At 35.5% G+C, this 20,042-nt stretch overlaps 1 protein-coding gene across 8 annotated transcripts in view; it reads left to right on the top strand.

The window, feature by feature from the left end:
* Positions 1–16,530, top strand: part of FAM135A (family with sequence similarity 135 member A) — a 131,229-nt gene extending 114,699 nt beyond the window's left edge. For 7 of the 8 annotated variants that reach the window (XM_004769299.3, XM_004769298.3, XM_004769303.3 and 4 more), the window contains 2 exons: positions 12,626–12,739; positions 15,110–16,530. In XM_004769299.3, coding sequence (XP_004769356.1) covers positions 12,626–12,739; positions 15,110–15,315 — 320 coding nt within the window. In that variant the 3' untranslated portion in view covers positions 15,316–16,530. Of the gene's footprint in view, positions 1–4,412; positions 4,575–12,625; positions 12,740–15,109 lie in introns of those variants that run through there. The other variant, XM_045069362.1, reaches the window with a different exon arrangement.
* The last annotated feature ends 3,512 nt before the right edge of the window (positions 16,531–20,042 follow it).

Here is a 20,042-nt window from a genome sequence, read left to right as displayed (position 1 = left end):
ATTTTGGCTTTGCAGGCCATGTGATCTCTGTTGCAGCTACTCAGCATACCAATGTAGAACAAAAACAGCCCTAGACAATACATAAGCAAATGGGTGTGGCTCAGATCCAACAAAAAATTAAAAACAACAACAACAACAAAAACACTTTATCCCCCCCCCCCCAAAAAAGGCAGCTGGCCAGATCCCACAAATCATACTGTGCTAAACCGTTCTACAGGAGAACCTCAATTTTTCATTTACTGAGTACCACCTAGAGTGGAGAAAATAGTCCTCTTGCTTTCCATTTCTAGCTGCAATCATTATTCCTCTACTGTCATAAAACTATCCTGTGAGGTTTGTACCCTCCAAACCCTGCTGCCTTTTGGTCATCTTTAATACAATGATCTCCTGGTCACTGCTCACATATTCAGTGAGATCTCTCATAAGAATTCATTGACAAATATACAGTTATGCTCAGGAGAAGATACCATTCTTCGATTTTTTTTTTAAGATTTTATTTATTTATTTGACAGAGAGAGATCACAAGCAGGCAGAGAGGCAGGCAGAGAGAGAGGAGGAAGCTCCCTGCTGAGCAGAGAACCCGATGCGGGGCTCGATCCCAGGACCCTGAGATCATGACCTGAGCCGAAGGCAGCTGCTTAACTCACTGAGCCACCCAGGTGCCCCCCATTCTTCGATCTTAATATCCATAATCTTGGAATCATTTTTGGTGATTTGATGAAGTCAACCCTTTAGATGATTATCAAGCACGAAGAACCTTTCTCCACTGTGGGAATGTTCCATTCTACTCCATTTTAAACCCATACCCATGGCTCTATTCCATCCCTGAAATTTCACACAGTATTCTATTCTGAGACTAAAATATCCTACCCTTCTTTCTCACTCCCTTATTCTCATTTGCTTTTTAGACTATTTAAGATCCCTACTCAGTTTCTTAAATTACCTTGTCCTTCATGGTTCTCCTCCCTTCCTGATCTATGCCAGCCTACATGAATTTTTATTTTTATATACACTTTTATTATTCATACATTATTACCATGTGGTTTTCCATCTTAGCCATCCAGCAACCTGTACTACTGTTTCTTTACCTGGCTTGTTGAGCTCTACCAAAATGGATCATGCAGACATGCAGATCAGTACATCAGTACTACTATAGATCCAGGACATTCCCAAGTGGTTAACTCTGATCACTTCCTAACCATTTCCTAGAAGCTTTTCTGTTTTGTTTTGTTGTTGTTGTTGTGTTGTTGTTGCTGTTGTTGTTTTTAAGATTTATTTAGTGAGTGCAGGTAGGGGGAGGGTCAGAGGGAGACAATCTCAAACACACCTCGCTGAGTGCCAAGTCTGATGTGGGGCTTGATTGTACATCCCATGAGACCATGACCTGAGCCAAAACCAAGAGTCAGACCGTAACTAAGTGAGTCATCCAGGTCCCCCAAAGCTTTTCCAGTTTTTTACCTCTTAGCCTTAGATTTTAAACTACCACTGTTACCTTCACTTCTATAAATGACTTTGTTTCCTACTCTATCTATGAGAGTCAAGCCATCAAGTGAGAACTTTCCTACTTCCTTTCTTTTTACCTGCAAACATTAGCACACTTGTGCTTTCCTCCTAGTTTAGTAAAATATATTTTATCTGTGGTCCAAGAATAATTTCCCTTTCTGTTTTAGAACCTGTTACTTCTCTCTGTCTTTAACTCTTCCTCTTCAGTGGCTTATCTCTTAACATATCAAGTTATTCCATTTTCTCCCATCTTATATCATAGTAATAATAAATACCTCCTTTGATCCCTAATTCTGTATATTGGTATTTCTCTTTTTTATATACACATTGAGCCTCTTAAAAAAAAAAAAAACAAAAAACAGTTACTTTCACTACTTCCTTACCTTTTATTTCACTCCAGTATAATCTGATTTCTGTTCTCACCATTCTGTTGAAGGTTGCCTAGCCAGTTATCTTTTTTCTTAATTTTATTTGAATATGCTGGCATTTATGACTATTGAAAACACCCTTATTCTTTTTTTTTTTTTTTTAAGATTTCATTTATTTATTTGACACAGAGAGAGAGATCACAAGTAGGCAGAGAGGCAGGCGTGGGGGTGGGAGAAGCAGGCTCCCCACTGAGCAGAGAGCCAGATGAGGGGCTCGATCCTAGTGCAACCAAATGCCTTGAAGTTCTTCTCTCTCTCTTTTTTTTTTTTTTAAGATTTTATTTATTTATTTGACACACAGAGAGAGAAATCACAAGTAGGCAGAGCAGCAGGCAGAGAGAGAGGAGGAAGCAGGCTCCCTGCTGAGCAGAGAGCCCGATGTGGGACTCGATCCCAGGACCCTGAGATCATGACCTGAGATGAAGACAGAGGCTTAACCCACTGAGCCACCCAGGTGCCCTGAAAATACCCTTATTTTGAAATACTTTCCTACCTCCCATTCTGTATCAGCCTTTCCTGGTTTTCTTTAATGTTGGCTCTCTGCTTCTAACACAGATTTCTTTTCTCTCCTTGTGCCTTAAATAGAGATGTTCTTGGACTCCATCTTCTGTCGTCTGCTCTCACTCTATACATTCTTCTTTGACAGCATCATTTCACATCTTCACCATCGGTAGCTCAAATATGTATCTCTAGTTCAGTCCTCTAGCTGTATTCTAGACTGATACGTCCAGTTGCCTTCTAAGCACATTTACTTAGATGGTTCATGGTTATCTACCTCAAATGCAGTGTTTTCAGATACCTCACCTTTCCCTTCAGATTAATTTCTCTTCATTCCACAACTACCACCATCTGCCCAGCCAAAAACTTCAAAGTTGTTCTTTAGACTCCTCTTTTCAATATCCCCACACACATCTGCTTAGTTACTAAGCCCTGAAACATTCCGCCTTTTTTTTAATAGCTCACAGAGTCTTCTCTTTCTTTTCTTTGTCCCACTGCCTTAGGTCAACCACAGATTATTGCTGTGGCCTCCAAACTGATTATTTGTCCTCCAAACTGGTTACTCTCCTCCATCTCATTTCCTCATTAGATAAAATTATCTTCTAAAAATTAAATCAGACCATATTGCTCCTGTTTGAAAATCTTTTCATGGTGTGTTGTGGCTTTCAAGATGGTTTAAATTCCATGGCTTAGGGCATCACATCCTTTAAAATCTGGTTCCTGATTCTTTTACTGATTTCAAATCCTACTCTGCCCAGGCACACATCCTTTGCTTTAGATATGCCGTGCGCTATATGCTTGCATTCATCCATGCTTTCTCTACCACCATTCCTCCCCATGTGTTTACTCATCTGTATAGAACCAGTTCTCTCCATCTTCTAAAATTAGACACCATCTGCTATTAAAAGCTTTCTTGAGTCCTTCTCTGATTTAATGCTCCTCTACTCTCAGAGTACCCAGTAGATTGCCCAGTATTCATGTTTATATCCTAGATCTTACACCTCCAAACTGAGCTCATTAATGAATTCCAATCTTCATTTGCATGCTAGACATCTCTACTTACATATGAGACATATGTCTAAACCTGAATATATTGTCTCCTTTTACTAACTCTTTTTTCATTATTTTTTAATGGTACTCTGTCTTCTAAATTACGTAGTTAATACTTCGATGTCATCTTTAATCCCTCTTCTTTGCATTCTACTTCCCAAGATTGTTAATATTATAACTGATCTCTCATGGCATTATATATGAACCTCTTTTACCATACCTGCTATGGTTTATCTCATATAATCATTTTTATGCACCTTAACCTCCTTTCCAGTAGTAGGATCCATTTGTGACAGCACATTCCTACTCCCCACATAAACACTCAGTATTTACTATAGTTTTCCCCCTTACTAGGTGTTTGGTATAAACTTGTTGCATCAGCAAACGATTTTTTTCAAACATTTTCCATGTCCAAAATCAGGTCAATATTATATGGTAAGCCAAAAATCAAACCTATATATTTGGTGACTGATAATTCCAAACTGGAAGTGACTTGAACTTGTAACTTAAGCCCTGGCCATTTAAATCTATTTTTTGTCTATATTCTCATCACCCATGTCCTCCATTCTGCTTTTGAAACATTTGATGTAAACACTGGATAGATTTACTAATTGAATAATGCCCACTTCAGTTGAGTGCTGTATAAGCTTTTTCAGGATTCTGCCTTAAATGTTGTCATTAACGTGAGAAAGAGATGCTGGAATGATTATTTCATGTACTGTCTGTTATTAGAATCAGTGAAAGAAACATTCTTTTATAGGTCAAGTTTTATGTTTTGTTTCTAAGAGTACAAAGCAACAATAAGTTACATATAGTGCACAGAAATATTTATTTGATTCACTAATATATAAGATATGCCTACAAAGCAAATAGAGTATATAGTTCTCACATGGGAAAAACTTACTGACACTAACTAGAACTGTTGTGTTCTAGGTATATGAAGTTTGTACTACTGCTGTTAACAGACTAGAAAATAAAGGAAAGGCAAAACTCTATAAATGTTCCCTGGAGTCTGTGTATTTATACTGTATTTTATGAAGTAAAATTAGCAAAAGGAATAGTAGCCACATAAGAAAATAAAATCACTAAAGAAGGCATAAATAAAATTTTACTATAAAAATTCTATAATCCATGGCTTTCCCTATTTGTATTATTTCTAATTATTGATAGATGTGAGTAGATCGTTTGCACTTGAGTTATTTCTTGCCTTAGAATCACAGCAAGACTTGTTCATACCTTCCTTCCAGTTGTACCAGCCCAGTAACTGTTTAAGAGCCAGACTTTAAATCGCAAGTAGATTATTAGTCTTAGCTGAAAAACTGAGTAGGACACTTAATCTAAATAGACTTCAGTTTCTTCCTTGGTAAAATGGGAATAATAGTATCTTCTTCACAAGACTATGAAAGGATTAAATGAGATAATGCATGTGAAACAATTACCGTTTTGAATAGCACAAAACTCAATAAATGTTAGATGGTAAAAATAGCTCTAAACGAAGAGATGCCTGAACTAAAATGATAGTAGTATTATAGATTATAGAAATTTGCTTTCACATTACTATCACAAATCTGTTGTAGGAAATTTTTATGACAGAACTATTAAAAATACTGACTATAAAAAATTACTCAAATGACATATTCAAATTATATTTATGTTTCAAGATTTCTACTTGTACTCAAATATGAGTCTTTTAGTATGCATCTGAACTGAATTAACATGAAAGAATACAGTTTTCTAATAATTATGAGCAACGCATTAGATAATACTAAAGTATAATAATAAATAACAATAGCCAACACACATATGGCACTTAACTATAATCCAGGTACTAAGCATGTTATACATATTAGTTTATTTAATCTTAGTAAGAATATTATTGCCCCATATTGCAGGTTAGGACCCCAAAACATAGAAAAGCTGAGTAACTTGTCTCGAGTCATAAAGCTAGTAAGCAATTATGCGTGTTCCAGTCATGTCATGTTTAGCCATTACTGCACATTTTCAGGAACTTTAGATGCTGTTTCTAATTGCCGTTTTAAATACCAACAAATGATCATTAATTGATTTTTAAATTATCACAGAGATAGAGCAATTTTCTATTGAGCTATGCTTTTCCCCGGTTTATTCTGTTTTGTTTTTTGAGGGACTTTTTTTTTCATCTAGAAAATTATGAGAAATGAGTGGTCAGTTCCTACACCTGTGTATGTATTTGCATGTGTGTGTACACACACACACATATATCATTATATAATAAATATAAATATATAATAATTTATAATTTTAATGTTGTAATTAATTTATTTACTAAGTAAATATATTTGGAGTCACATCAGAAAGATAAATAAAATAGGAAAACATAAAGCAACATTTACTTAACTGATAGGCTAGCCTCAAGGGTTTTTTTTTTTTTTTTTTTTAAGATTTTATTTATTTATTTGAGAGAGGGAGCACAAGTGGGGATGGGGTTGCAAGGAGAGGGAGAAGCAGACTCCTTGCTGAGCAGGAAGCCCTGTGCGGGGTTGGATCCCAGGACCCCAACCAAGATCATGACCTGTGCAAAGGCAGATGATTAACCAACTGAGCCACCCAGTGCTCCTCTCAGGTTATTTTTAAATAATCAAAAGCCCTAGTGATAGTTTCTCTTTTGTATTTTACTCTATGTATTTAAAAAAAATACTTTCTATAATTTACTTTTATTTTATATTTTACTGATAAATCTATGAAGTTTCAGATATCCTTGTTTAATTATTGCTTCTGTTTCTTCTGAACAGCGAATTTCCTGCTCTTTTGGGAAAGCCTAAAATAACCCATCTGAGGCAAACTCCAACCTACTATTTTCCTTTTTTTATTTAAGCAAAGTCCCCAACCTGTGGGTCTTCCTTTTCAAAGTCTTCTTCTCTGCAATGTATCATTACATTGCAGTAATGAAGTTAGTAACTTCCCTTAATTAAAAGCTGTTTATTATTTTAGAATTAAGCATTTTGGGGCACCTGGGTGGCTGTCATTAAGCATCTGCCTTCGGCTCAGGTCATGATCCCAGGGTCCTAAGATTGAGCCCCACATTGGACTCCCTACTTAGCGGGAAGCGTGCTTCTCCCTCTCCCACTTCCCCTGCTTGTGTTCCCTCTCTTCCTGTCTCTCTCTCTGTCAAATAAATAAATAAAGCATTTTTAAAAAACAAATAAAATTTAAGAAGCATTTAAAGGCATAAAATAATTTATATGATTTCTAAAACAATTGAGAAATGTTATATTTTTTTAAAAATCATATATTTATTAAGTAAGCCTTTTTTTTGTTTGATGAACACAAAAGATCTAGTAAAGTGTTAAGGAAATGTTACTTTTCAGAGGAAATTATCTGTTTTGATTAAGGTGTTACGATCATAAACATTGATTAAATTTTATAGCAACTTTTGACCAAAAAACCTTATTGATTGCATTCTACAGATTACCAGTATAGTTATGGCATACTAGTGTCTCAGTATTGAATATCAAAAGAAAGAAAGAGGAAGGAACTAAAATAACATAGAAAGTAAAATGTGTATTATGCATAGATTTGGTGACACCAGTGATGGACTAGTCAAGATTACATAAAGAGAAAGATCATGGGCATTCTTGCATTATATAACGAGGGCTTAAAAATAGCCAAATGAAAATCTGTTCATTGTTGGAATTGCAGAAACAAAATATTCTTATTTTAAGATTTTCCCCAAAACACCTGCTTAGCATCTCTTTACCAGCTATTGAGTTCTGACTAAGAAAATATAATAATTAAAGAAATCTCCTGCTGTGCTACTATGGCACAAGATAATCTTTTCTTCCAGCAGATTACAGAGGTGTTTAATAATAGTTATCAATTGATATGCAAGTTACATTTGTATTTTGTTTTTGAAAATGTAGGAAAGAATCCGCATCAGCTAACATTTGGGGAAGCAAATTCTTTCAAATGTATTTAAAATAAATGAGTAAAACAAGAATAGTCTAATATTTCTTAGTATGTGTCAATTTTAAAAGTACAGGGTTTTCTTTACCTCAGCACTATTGACATTCTGGGCTAGATAGTTCCTTGTCATCAGAGGTTGTCTTGTGCATTGTAAGATATTTAGTAGCATCCCTAGACTTTACCAACTAAATACCAGTAACACACACCACCCTCCATGCCTTTATCCCCACATGCCCCCTGGTGTGACAACAAAAATGTCATTAGACACTGCTTAATGTCCCTTACGGTGCAAAGCCACCAGTTTAGAACTACTGCTTGAGCCAATTCCAGAGAGTAAACAGAAAATGAGTCAGTATGAATTGCTTTAAAACTCATTAAAATTTTTAGGAAAAAAATGGGTTGCCAGAAGTATCAGGAAGACTAAGATAATGAAGATGAACGTTACTATACCATGACAATGTTCAGGCATAAGTTATATTGTTATACAGTCCAGAATAATATTGAAGATTTACTTTAACCTTTTTCTTGGTACATGAAAAGTAACTAATATATTCAGAAATTTTTTAGCTAAACTATTTCATTCTGTAATGGGGAACTATTGTTTTCCTAAGTTAGAGGTAACTTTTCAACCTAGAATTAGCCATTTCAAGGGCTGAGTGAAGTACTAACCCAAGGGGCAGTTAACTAGATCATCTTTGAGCAGGTGGAATACGTAGGGGCAGCGAAGGTAACTTGGAATATAAGAGTCCCAGTAAAGACTTCAGACACTTTCATTTGCTAGACTTCAGTATAGATGAAGTACTTTTATAATTCCCACCAGCACCCCTGGAGTTGTTTCACTTTGAGTTTCTGCCCTCACTAGCCAACAATGCTAGATAGGAATTAAAACCAAAAGATTCAAAAAGAGTTATAGTCTATTGAACTAAATTGGTTCTTTGCTAATACAGAAAGCAAACTTTCCATGCAGAAGCACAATATTAGAATTAATACCTTGTTGAAGACCTGATACTAAAATTAGACTACTGAATTTAAAATGTATTTTTAAAGTATAATACTGTCTTAGAAATCACATTTAGAAATGACAGTATATTTATATCAGTGTCAAGATCTTCGATTTTATTTTTTTCATCATCGTGGAATCTGAGAATTAAAGATTTTCTTAGAAATCCCTCATCTGGGACGCCTGGGTGGCTCAGTGGGTTAAGCCAGTCTCAGGGTCCTGGGATCAACACACTCCCACCCCCCCACCCCCCATCCCCTGCCTGCCTCTCTGCCTACTTGTGATCTCTGTCTGTCAAATAAATAAAATCTTCAAAAAAAAAAAAGAAGAAAGAAAGAAATCCCCTCCTCTAATCTTTATTGAATTTGCCTATTTCCGTTCCACCAAGTTGCCTGAACCTGCAGAGACACAGACACTTCCCTCATGGAGCTCAGCCTGAAGCACTGATTCTCAACCCAAGTGTCATTTCCTTGTAGAAGCATGTCAGAATTTCTGCAAGGAGCTATTGTTTTGAAAAATATATTTAATATAACTTTTTAATGTAATGCCTATTATTCTTACAATATATACTATAGAAATAAAGCAGTGCCAAGAAATGGGGTGGTCATTGCAAAGGAGTATAAAGTCCAAGAACAGGTTCATTGATTTTTTTTTTTAAATAAGAGATATTACAGTATTTTGCGTATTAATAAGAATGGCCCATACAAATGAGAAAATTGATGATACAAGAGAAGGATGGGACTCCTAGAGTCATGTCCTTAACTAGGCAGGAGGGAATGGCCCCCAGCATTCTAGTGAAAAGGGCTGGCCTAGGGTGAGAACATGGACAGCTCATCCATAGAAGAACAAAGGCAGAACATGAAGCTATAGTATGGTAGGTTGGTTTGGTTAAGGTGGGAGTATGTGGAAGTTCTTTTCTGATTCTTCTATATTGTCAGTGAAATAGGAAGCAAGGTCATAAGGTCAGTAAAGGGGGGATAGAAGATGCTGGCCGTTTGAGGAAAAATAGTAATTTAGGAAAGTACAAAAATGTTGCCTAGCAAGGCTGCCACAGCGTGTGCACTGCACAGCTCCAAGGAGTGTTATTCGTGTCGACTGTAATATGAATGGAGTTGTGCAGTATGCCAGCCCTTTATGGAGAACACAAATATACATCTGAAAGATAAATGAAAAAGCCAACTGTGCTGTTACATAAGCTGGTTTCTTGCAGCTTGGGATAAAATTTCAGTGAACAGTATCATACTTAAATTCAAAAAGCACAGTACTGGGGCACCTGGGTGGCTCAGTGGGTTAAGCCACTGCCTTTGGCTCAGGTCATGATCTCAGGGTCCTGGGATCGAGTCCCGCATCGGGCTCTCTGCTCAGCAGGGAGCCTGCTTCCCTCTCTCTCTCTGCCTGCCTCTCAGTCTACTTGTGATTTCTCTCTGTCAAATAAATAAATAAAATCTTTAAAAAAAAAAAAAAAAAAGCACAGTACCAGGGCACGTGCATGGCCCAGTCGGTTGATCTTGGGATCCTGGGGTGGAGCCCAGGGTTGGGCTCCCCACTCAGCAGGTTGTCTGCTTCTCCTTCTTCTTCTGCTCCTTCTCCTGCTCCTGTTCTCTCTCTATCTCTCTCTCTCTCTCTCAAATAAATAAATAAAATCTTACCAAAAAAAAAAAGCACCTAGAACAACTTGGGCAGAAGAAAAGATGATGTACTGTAGGACAGTGGCTTTCACATTGTTAACTTGTTTACCCCTTAAAAGAATTTTGAGAAGGTATGTACCCCTTGTAAAATTTTAGGGTGACACCTAAAAATATTTTCTATAATTTTTTTTAAAGATTTTATTTATTTATTTGAGAGAGAGACAGTGAGAGAGAGCATGAGAGAGGAGAAGGTCAGAGGAAGAAGCAGACTCCCCATGGAGCTGGGAGCCTGATGTGGGACTTGATCCCGGGACTCCGGGATCATGACCTGAGCCAAAGGCAGTCGTCCAACCAACTGAGCCAACCAGGCATCCCCTATTTTCTATAATTTGAAAGAATGGCAAAGGATACATTTTCTGACCTTTCAGGTAGTACATATTTGCTATAATTATATTTTCATAAAAACATAAAACAACTCATTCATTTGAGGTTACAGATTTAGGCCATTTAATTCATAGAAAATACGTGCCGTAAAATCTAATTGACAAAGCTGATTCTTATTGTCAATAGTTAGGTTAAACTTTTTGTCAGCAAATGTTAGATTTCATTCATATTTTGCTTTATTCTCCCAGAGAATTTTATACCTGAAGCCATACACCATAATAACATCTGAAAGAGATTGGAAAAATACCTTTCTCTGATAAAGTGGGAGGACAAGTCATTTTTAGGAAAGCACTCATACAGAAGTTGGGATCTAGAATTCAGTTCCCTTAAAAGCTATACATGCCCATCCTCACCATCTAACGGGTTTTTTTTTTAATTGTAGTATAATTAACATATAGTGTCGTATTAGTTTCAAGTATGGAAAGTCTTTACCCCTGAAGGTAAGTATGTACCAGTAAGACCTCTGCTCTAGGACATATAGATGATTCCCAGAGTAACTAATGTTACATTGGTGTCAAATGATGCCAAAAGTAGAATTCATTGTCACATGAAATGTGAGAATGAAGGGCAAAAATCAATTTTTCTTAATATGTTTCTAAAATTTTTTAAATATGTTTGCATAATTGTATATTATAGGCATTTGATTATTCCACTCGTATCCCTAGAATTTTATATATCTGTATTGCCACAAAGTGTTACCTTCTCATTAAGAAAAAAGGAGAATAGCCTTATTTGTGACATAGAGGGTATAAACAGCCTCACCTGCCTGAATGTGGATCTAGGATCTCTCATTATTAGGATCCTAAGTTCCAAGAGAGAAATGGGCATCTACAAAGACTTCCTATATTCTGGATCCACGGTAGTCTCCACAATTGGCCTGTCTCTAAGATAGAATTTGAATTTTGAAAGGCAAAAAGTATCAAAATTTTACTCTGGAATATTCAGAACAAAATTATATGCCCTAAACTAAACACACCAATTCTAATATATTATCATTATTGGTTTGTATCATATTTAATAACCACATGAATTTCTTATTTTTTATATATTAGTTATTTACTTATTATCAGAGCTACAAAGTGAAATTAGAACATTACTGGTATTAAAGTAGTCAAGAACCGGGCTTCAGTACTTAAGTGAATTAATTCAAAGTATCACAAGCCCTAAATTCACCTACTTTACCAAAATATAAAAATAGAGGGACCTGACTAAAGTCTGTAGATGGATCACAAAACCCATTATTATTATTATTGAAAAGTCCTAAGTGTATATGCTCTTGACATCATACTTAAATAAAAAGAAAATAATAATAGCTAGGCAAGGGTCAAATGAAAATTTAAAAAGTCAGCTTCAAATGATTTCAGGTAGGGTGTTTTGTTTGTTTTTATGAATAAGTATTGTTTTGTTTCTTTGGGAAAAACTATATATTAAGGAATATCCTTTAGAAAGTAAGAAAGTTATAAAATACTTCCTATAGAACTTTAGCCCACATATCTAATCTCACTCATGCCCCCACACCTTTATATCACAATCCTTGCCAAGCATACATTTCTTATACCAGCACACAAACTACATAGGAGGTTTTTTTTTAGAGAGTATATAAAAATTTGAAGAAAGAATTCATCAGATGTAAAAAGCCATAAGTTTATGGCACCTGGGTGGTTCAGTCAGTGGACCATGGGACTCTTGGTTTCTGCCCAGGTTGTCAGATCAAGCCCCTTCACAGCCCCCACCCTCATGGAGTCTGCTGCTCCCTCTCCCTCTTCCCCTTCCCCTTCCCCTGTGTGTGCACAGCCTCTCTCTCTCTCTCTCCCTCTCGGATAAATAAAGATATTACTTATTTATTTATTCGAGAGGGAGAGAGCATGACAGACAGAGAGGGAGAGGCAGATTCCTTGCAGAACAGGAAGGCAGGAGGCGCAACTCCATCCCAGGACTCTGAGATCATGACCTGAGCCAAAGTAAGATGCTTATCAGACTGAGCCCACCAGGTGCCCCATAAGTAAATAAAATCTTCTTTAAAAAGCCAAAAACTTAGTACTACTGCGGAAATAAAAATTTCCAGTAACTTAATATACTAATTAAGTTATTTTTAATCTGGTTGCATTGTAATTCATTATTTTTCTTCATAGGGCTTCATTATTTCAAAAATGTTGTGCTAGTGGGATCTCTACAGGATCGCTATGTTCCTTACCATTCTGCCCGCATTGAAATGTGTAAAACGGCTTTGAAGGACAAACAGTCAGGTAACTAAGTGAATTAAAAGTATTTCATCTCCATTTCTCTGACAGTGCATCCCATTGTGGTTGTATTTTTATTTTACCAGTTACAAATGAAGTTAAAACTTTTTTCATGTTTGTTGACCTCTTTTTTTAATTCTTTGAAATGCCTGCTTATGACTTCGAATCATTGTTTGATATGGAGTTATTTATCTGTTTCTTAATAAAATTCTCTCTATATTCAAAAAATATATATCAAACAGTTCTAACTACACATGAGCTTTTTCCCAAGTTTTTCTTGTAGTCACTTTCTCTCTTCTTTTTCATCTTTCTTTTTACTCTATTTTCCACCCACCAATATTAACAGCTATCCTTCCTCTCTTTTTCTTCCTTCCTTTTCTCCTGCCATATGAGATGATTTTGCCAATGAAACAGTCATTCCCATTAAAGAGTTCTTTTTCCTAATTATAAAGGCTGTCCATTTTGCTGCCTCAAAAGTAATCTGTAATTTGATTTCTTCTGGATTATCGGGATTGGTAATTATGGTAGTGATCAGGCTGCATGTTCTGCTCTATCTTGCTTTAGTCAAAGATGGCAGCAAAGACTTACCCCACTTTAATAAAGTAATAAAGATTTTATATATTTATTCTCTTGCTCTTTTTGAATTAACAAAAGAAATTTAAATCACAGCTATTTAAAGCCAGAAGGAGACTTGAGTTCTATTTGCTTATTTTATAATTGAGGCCCAGAGATGCTAAGTGGCTGATCTAAAGTCACTGGTGATTAATTAATTACAGGCGTAGAGCAAGAACTTGGGTGTCCTACCTTCCTGTACTTGTTCAGTTCCTTTTTTGGAATGAGGCTGGTTTTTAAACAAACTCTTAATCCTTTGCTTCTTTCCACATTTTAACAGTGAACAGCTTCAGGTTCAGGGAATCTCTCTTATACACATTTGTATTGACATCGTCTAGTATGTTGCCTGGCACATAGTAGATAGTCTAGTCATTTGATAATTCTCTTTTCTTAGTATTTTATGACATTAGAATAACCTTTTTTTCCCCTTAACTTCTGTTCTAGCAAGGGACTTAGAGAAAAATTCAGAGGAGATTTAACCTTCAGATGGGTCACAGAAACTAGAGAAATGTGCTTTGTTTTAACAGAGATTCTGTGCCAGTGGGAGACAGGGGAAATCTAATAAAGACAGGTTTGGACTTCTTCCTATGTAAAAAATATTTTTCAAACAGCATGGAACCAGAAATCCAGCTTGAATAACAGTGAAAATTAAAAGAAGGAGGTGGGAGTTAAAAGTTTTCTATGAATCTATGTGATGTTAATGTCTCTCTTAATTGCCTCTCTCTCCTTTCTCTGAATGTTCTTCACTTTTCCTTTCTCATGATTCCACAGGAATAAACCCTGCCTCTCCTCAGATATTTGATACTTTCCTCCCTAAAACTCACGGGTTCATGGATATGTGTTAGTGCTCATCTATGATAATATTAGCAATGCATAAGCATTAAAAACTATTTTGCCCCTTATAAGACAGTTTGTACGTTATGTATATCTAAACTTCATCTTTTATACTGTGAATGACCTCAATAAATTCATTGTAAGAATTAGCCAAAAAAAGGGAAAGAAAAGCACAATTTTGGAATTACAAGCAGAATCAACATTAAATAAACCCTTAGACCGAAAAAAAGATCTTGTTTGATCTTTGAGTCAAACTCACGTTGTTCTTCTGACTGTAGGAAGTTGCTGTTTTTTCTCAGAATAATGCAGAAATATGTGGAATACTGTTGAATGCCACATAAACGTTCTTAAAGTACTTGCTATCGGTTCAAGTTTTAAAAGTTATAAAAGGCAAAATGTCTTTTTTTTTTTAAATATCATTGACATATTGTTACCTTATTTTCAGGTGTACAAGATAGTGGTTCAGCTTTTCTATACATTACACTATACTCATCACAAGTGTAGTCACCATCTGTCACCATACAATACTGTTAGAGTATCACTGAACATTCTCCATACTGTGTAAAAGGCAGAATGTCTTAGCATGGCTACCTTATTTTCATCATGATTTAACAAGTCATAAGTGACTTAATATTGAATAAAACTATTTGTTCTGTTATATCGATTGCTTTGATTAAAAGTATCAAATTAATAAGAATTTACAATAAATTTGATATTTTAACTTGGCCAAATAATGTGGTTATTTATATTTTTTATAAAACAGTCTCAAAAATGGTAGTCCAAGAAAAAGAAAACCTTTTAAAAGGCATTCTTCTGCTTTAAATAGGAATAACATAACTAAATTTCATTAGTTATATGGAAGTTGGCATAGATTTTTTTTTTCAGTTACTCATGTTGAACTAATTTTCCTATTTTCTCTTTGTTCCATAGGACAGATCTATTCAGAAATGATCCACAACTTGCTTCGCCCAGTTCTGCAAAGCAAGGACTGTAATTTGGTTCGATATAATGTCATCAATGCATTGCCCAATACAGCTGATTCACTCATTGGGAGAGCTGCACATATAGCTGTTCTTGATTCAGAAATATTTTTAGAGAAATTCTTTCTGGTTGCTGCCCTTAAATATTTCCAATAGGATAAAAACACTGTTAGAGACTTGATAATTACCTCATTCAACAATGATTGAAACAATGTATTATATTAAACTGTAGATGCGGTTAAGTTCTAAGATATATTTATACCTTTTTATATGGAAGATAATTTATATCATCCATGTTTAGAGCTTTTTAAACATCAACTTTACTTTCTAGGTAATGTGGCTGTGCAATATTTTTTTAATTTTATCTTTTTACTTTTCTATTACTTTTTCATATATTTTGCTACATTAAGTATTTCAGTGAAACTTTAAGCCCATCTGTATATCTGATTGTTTATTATTGGCTTTCCACAATCCTTACATCAGACACATTATATTAGAGGCCATGTATTGCAAGAATAGCATGGGATTTTAAATTTTCTAGTATTGGGGTATTATTTAGTTAATTATAAATTTTACTTTTAACATTTTACTATGTTTTAACTGGAAATAAAATTATGGCTGCTAAAGTATATTTTTTGAAATCAACTCTAGCCCTGTCAAACCAGGTAGTTCATAAATGACAACGTTATAAAAGTTTTCTATAAAAGTCATTATTACTGTTGCTATTAAACATATGTCATGCATATTAAAATATATTTTCTATGGTGATTTCAACATTATTTCTCATATTGACTTTTATTACTGGAACTTTTTCATGTTCATGTTAGCAGCATCCAGAAGTTTTTGAATGTTTGCCCTCTGCTTTGATTTAGTTGGAATTTTGCTACATTTAGTAGTGTTGCTTGAACTTTCTGACTACATTTCTTCAACTTTTTTCATGTATTTTTCTCGTATGTACATAATAATTGAGTGTTGAAATTTATGAAATACTTTTATGAATTTAGATAATTTTTAAATATTGTTAAAATTTGTTGAACTAAAAAGTAATGTAAATAAAATAATTCATGTTAAAAATGGAACAAAATATTTACATGTTTGGTGATAGAGATGCAAATGTTTTTGATATATGGAGATGTTAAGTCTTTTGACTTTACTAAAGGTGCTGAATAGCATTAAATTCACTATTTTCCTTTCCTGTTTTACTTGTGAAAATAATAATGCACTAAGGGTGGGTAGGTCTGTTTGCATTTGCGAGTTGTGATGGACAGAGGTTTTTGTAAGGATGTGTTGTATAATTGATGCATGTTTTATTTTTAACATTGTGTTATTGCCTCTGATGTTAATAAATGAACAAATGACTATCTAGAGGAACAGCTAAAACACTTGCTTATTTTCAGAATGCTGGGGTGTATTTTTATTTATAATTGGATAGACTGTGTTAATTAATTGTAAGACCAGCATGATTATATAACTTACAGCCTTTGTATTTTTATAATTTATGTCTTTTGCATATATTAAGTAGTTAAAAGGTATTTCATTGGCTCTCCATAATTCTTTACTTTGTAAAAGTATTTGAAAATCTAATGAATTAACTAAGCAATAATATACCAAGTGCATTATAACTGGAAAATGTAAATATATGCATTAACCACCACATATTTTTGCCACACACATTTTTCATCTTCACATACCTTGACCCTGAGTTTGAAATATGCTTATTCTAAGTTTGAATAATCTTCCAGGTTTATCAGAGGATTCATTCATACTCATAATCATGTAATTGTATTTGAGGGTAAATTGTGCTTATAATCATAGTTGGTTGATTGGTTGTTGGTTATTTTAACAGTTTTTAGAAGCACATCAATGATCATGGTTTAAAATCTACCAGATTTCACTTTTATTTGCCAGGGAAACTATCATACGTTATTCACCTTCAAATCCGGATTGCAGGAATGGGGTTCTGAGGAAAAGGGGATATGATTGTCTGAAACAGTATAATTGACTTTTAGAGACTCTCATTAAAGTATATACCCATATGAATTCTTCTTAAAAACAACAACAACAAAACAATTATGATTAAGTAAAGCAGAAAAATAGTTTAATGGAAGAAAATTAGGTAGTTCACAGAATTGCTGGAAATGCTGGAGAATGGACTTTGGAAAACAGACAGAAGCCAAGGGAAGCTAAATGACCAAAATCATAGCCAAGTTCTGACCTCAAGAAGAACTGGAAGCTTGTGTATATGTCTACTGTTAGTGGTGCCTCTGAAAATTAGATTCCAAACACTCCATATTCAAAGTCTGATGGGAATGTCCAGCTGACAAAGATTATTCTTGTGCCAGCACTGAGGCTGTCAGGCATCAAAGAGAGCAAGTATGGCTGACCTTTACAGCCTCCACAGTAGAAGATAGGACCATTTCTCTCACCAGATCCACCAAACACATGAAATGGTTTTGATGACTGAACACCAAATATAGAAACATCAGAGATCCACTGTAGTCCCGTCTCTTTCCAACATCTACCTATACCACTTCTACCATATTTACACATTTACATTATACTGACATAATACTATTATCCCTCATCCACTTTCAAGTCCACAATCTCCATGTGGTGTTCATTCCTCCTCTAATTGTGTAATGATCTTGTCTCAATAGTATGTAACCCATAGACAATACTGCCACCTAACCACAACTACCCCTATATATAATAATAGTATAAAATATGAAAGAAAAGGAATATTATTAAATATATAAGCATATGTATATACCAATGAGGAAGAAAATATAACTAGAGCAGGGCGTTGCCAACTTCCTTGCTGAGAATCACCTGAATTGCTTGTTAAAAATACAAATTCCGGGGCCCTATTACAGATGAACTGAAACAATAACCAGGAGAGGGTATGGGCAGCAGCATGCTTAGTCTGTCCCAAAGGCCTCTGATTTAAATTTGTAAAAAATTATGCTAAATACAGTCCTCCATTCTGCCACTGGCCATGAGGCCAGATGGTTATGACTTCTCACCACTGCCACTTACTCCGTTTCCCTTGTGTTCAACTAGTAACTTGGTGGATGAAATTTCTTTACCTAATGCTTGATCCAAGAATTTGAGGCTTGAGTGGTCTTGCCTATATATGGTTGCAGATGTTTGCTTAATTTTTATAATTCAGCATGGTATTATGAGGAGAGAAGATATCCCAAGCTCTAATCAGACTCCTCTCCCTCCTCCCTTTTCTTCCATGGTCATTAGGGCCAATCACCCCAACTAGTGCCATAACTATTTTTTCTAACTCCTTACCTAGAGGAATGAACTAAAATGACCAGGTTACAATCCCAAACTCTAATGCAGAGAAAACATTGTATCCCCCTTATACCCTACTCTGACTACAAAAAAAAAAAAAAAAATGGTGCACCAACAGAATCTGGAATCATGGAGATTGATGGCAAGAGCAGTGAAGGGTCTAAGATTTTATCCTACTTGTAGGCTTGCTTGCTATAGTTAAATGAATGCTGACAGGAGACTCCCGGGTATAAAAGACATGATTATGGAAAAATAACCAGAACATCAGCATATTTGCACTTGTTCCTGGAGCCCCAATTCCCACAGTGATTGCCAGATGACACCTGTACACACAATGGGTTGCATCACGGGAGAAAAGTCCAGGGCCAGGGACCACGCATTTTTTGAGCAAGCAGCAAACAGGCCAGTCTCCTTTCCTCAAGGGAAATAGCAGTTAAATGGTAGTAATGCTGTATTTAAATGCCTATATGACTAACTACAGAAAGTGCTCAGTTTCAGGAGATGGATAAGCCTTGAGCAATAATATACAGGAATGCAGGACCCTTGGCAGATTGTCCCTCCCCACAATAGAAAGCAAAATATATGGAAGGGTGTCTGATGTTACAAGATACTAGTCCTTCTAGTACTCTTTGGATCCTGTTATTCTGTCTGTAGAAGAGCTAATCACCAAAAATACGATTAAGTCACTGGGATCATATGCCAAATCCTTCAGGACAGCATCCCAAAGTGTATTTTCTCACCTTGTTCCAAAAGTAAAAAGTTTCGGTAGGGTTAACTACTTGCTTCTGGGCTCGTGGGATATATGATAAGGCTTGTTAATGCCACAGGCATCAATACTCTACATTTTTCACAGTAAAGTGAGTTCTTTGGTGAGAAGCAATGTTGTGTGGGATGCTATATAAGATGTACATACTATAAGGTATTCAGTAAGTCCACAGAAAAAATGTATAAAAGAAGCATAAGTCAAGGAAACCAATCCAAACACAGTATAATTGTCCCTCTACAACAAGTTGCTACTTCCTTCATTATAGTAGGATTCCGTTGTAATCAAACCTGCCACCCAGGCTGTGTAGTCCTATATCAGAGGACAGGTTGTTCACTGCAAGTAGCGATGCTAGCCAATTAGTCTTGGCAGGGAAAAAGACTATGTTAAAAATTTATGTATCTCTATTCCACCGTGGCTACCTGATAGTGGGTCCCAGCTGTGGTGGGAAAATGAGGCTGACTGATGTCTACGGAGTGGGTCACTGTGGTAGGCAGCCTCTAAAATGATCTTCAGTGGTCTGCATCTGCTGGTATTCACCCTTTGTATAATCCCCACCCTTTTGAGAATGTGTTGGATATACTGACTCACTTTTAATAGAATACATCAAAAGAGAAAATACATCATTTCTAATGATAGAATACATCAAAACTTGAAATGAGATTACAAAAACACTATGGCTTCCACTTTAGCAGTCTTGTTCTCTCATTCATTCTGTGGAAAACCAGCTGCCATATTGTGAGATGACCTTTGAAGAAGCCCACATAGCAAGAACTGAAAGAGGCCTCCAGCCCAAAAACCCACAAAGAATTAAAACCTG

The sequence above is a fragment of the Mustela putorius genome, unplaced genomic scaffold, assembly GCF_011764305.1.
Source record: "Mustela putorius furo isolate JIRA1106 unplaced genomic scaffold, ASM1176430v1.1 tig00003927_pilon_pilon_pilon, whole genome shotgun sequence".
Taxonomy (NCBI): domain Eukaryota; kingdom Metazoa; phylum Chordata; class Mammalia; order Carnivora; family Mustelidae; genus Mustela; species Mustela putorius.
Note: the sequence above shows the minus strand (reverse complement) of the source record. Positions and strands in the feature narration are given on the sequence as shown.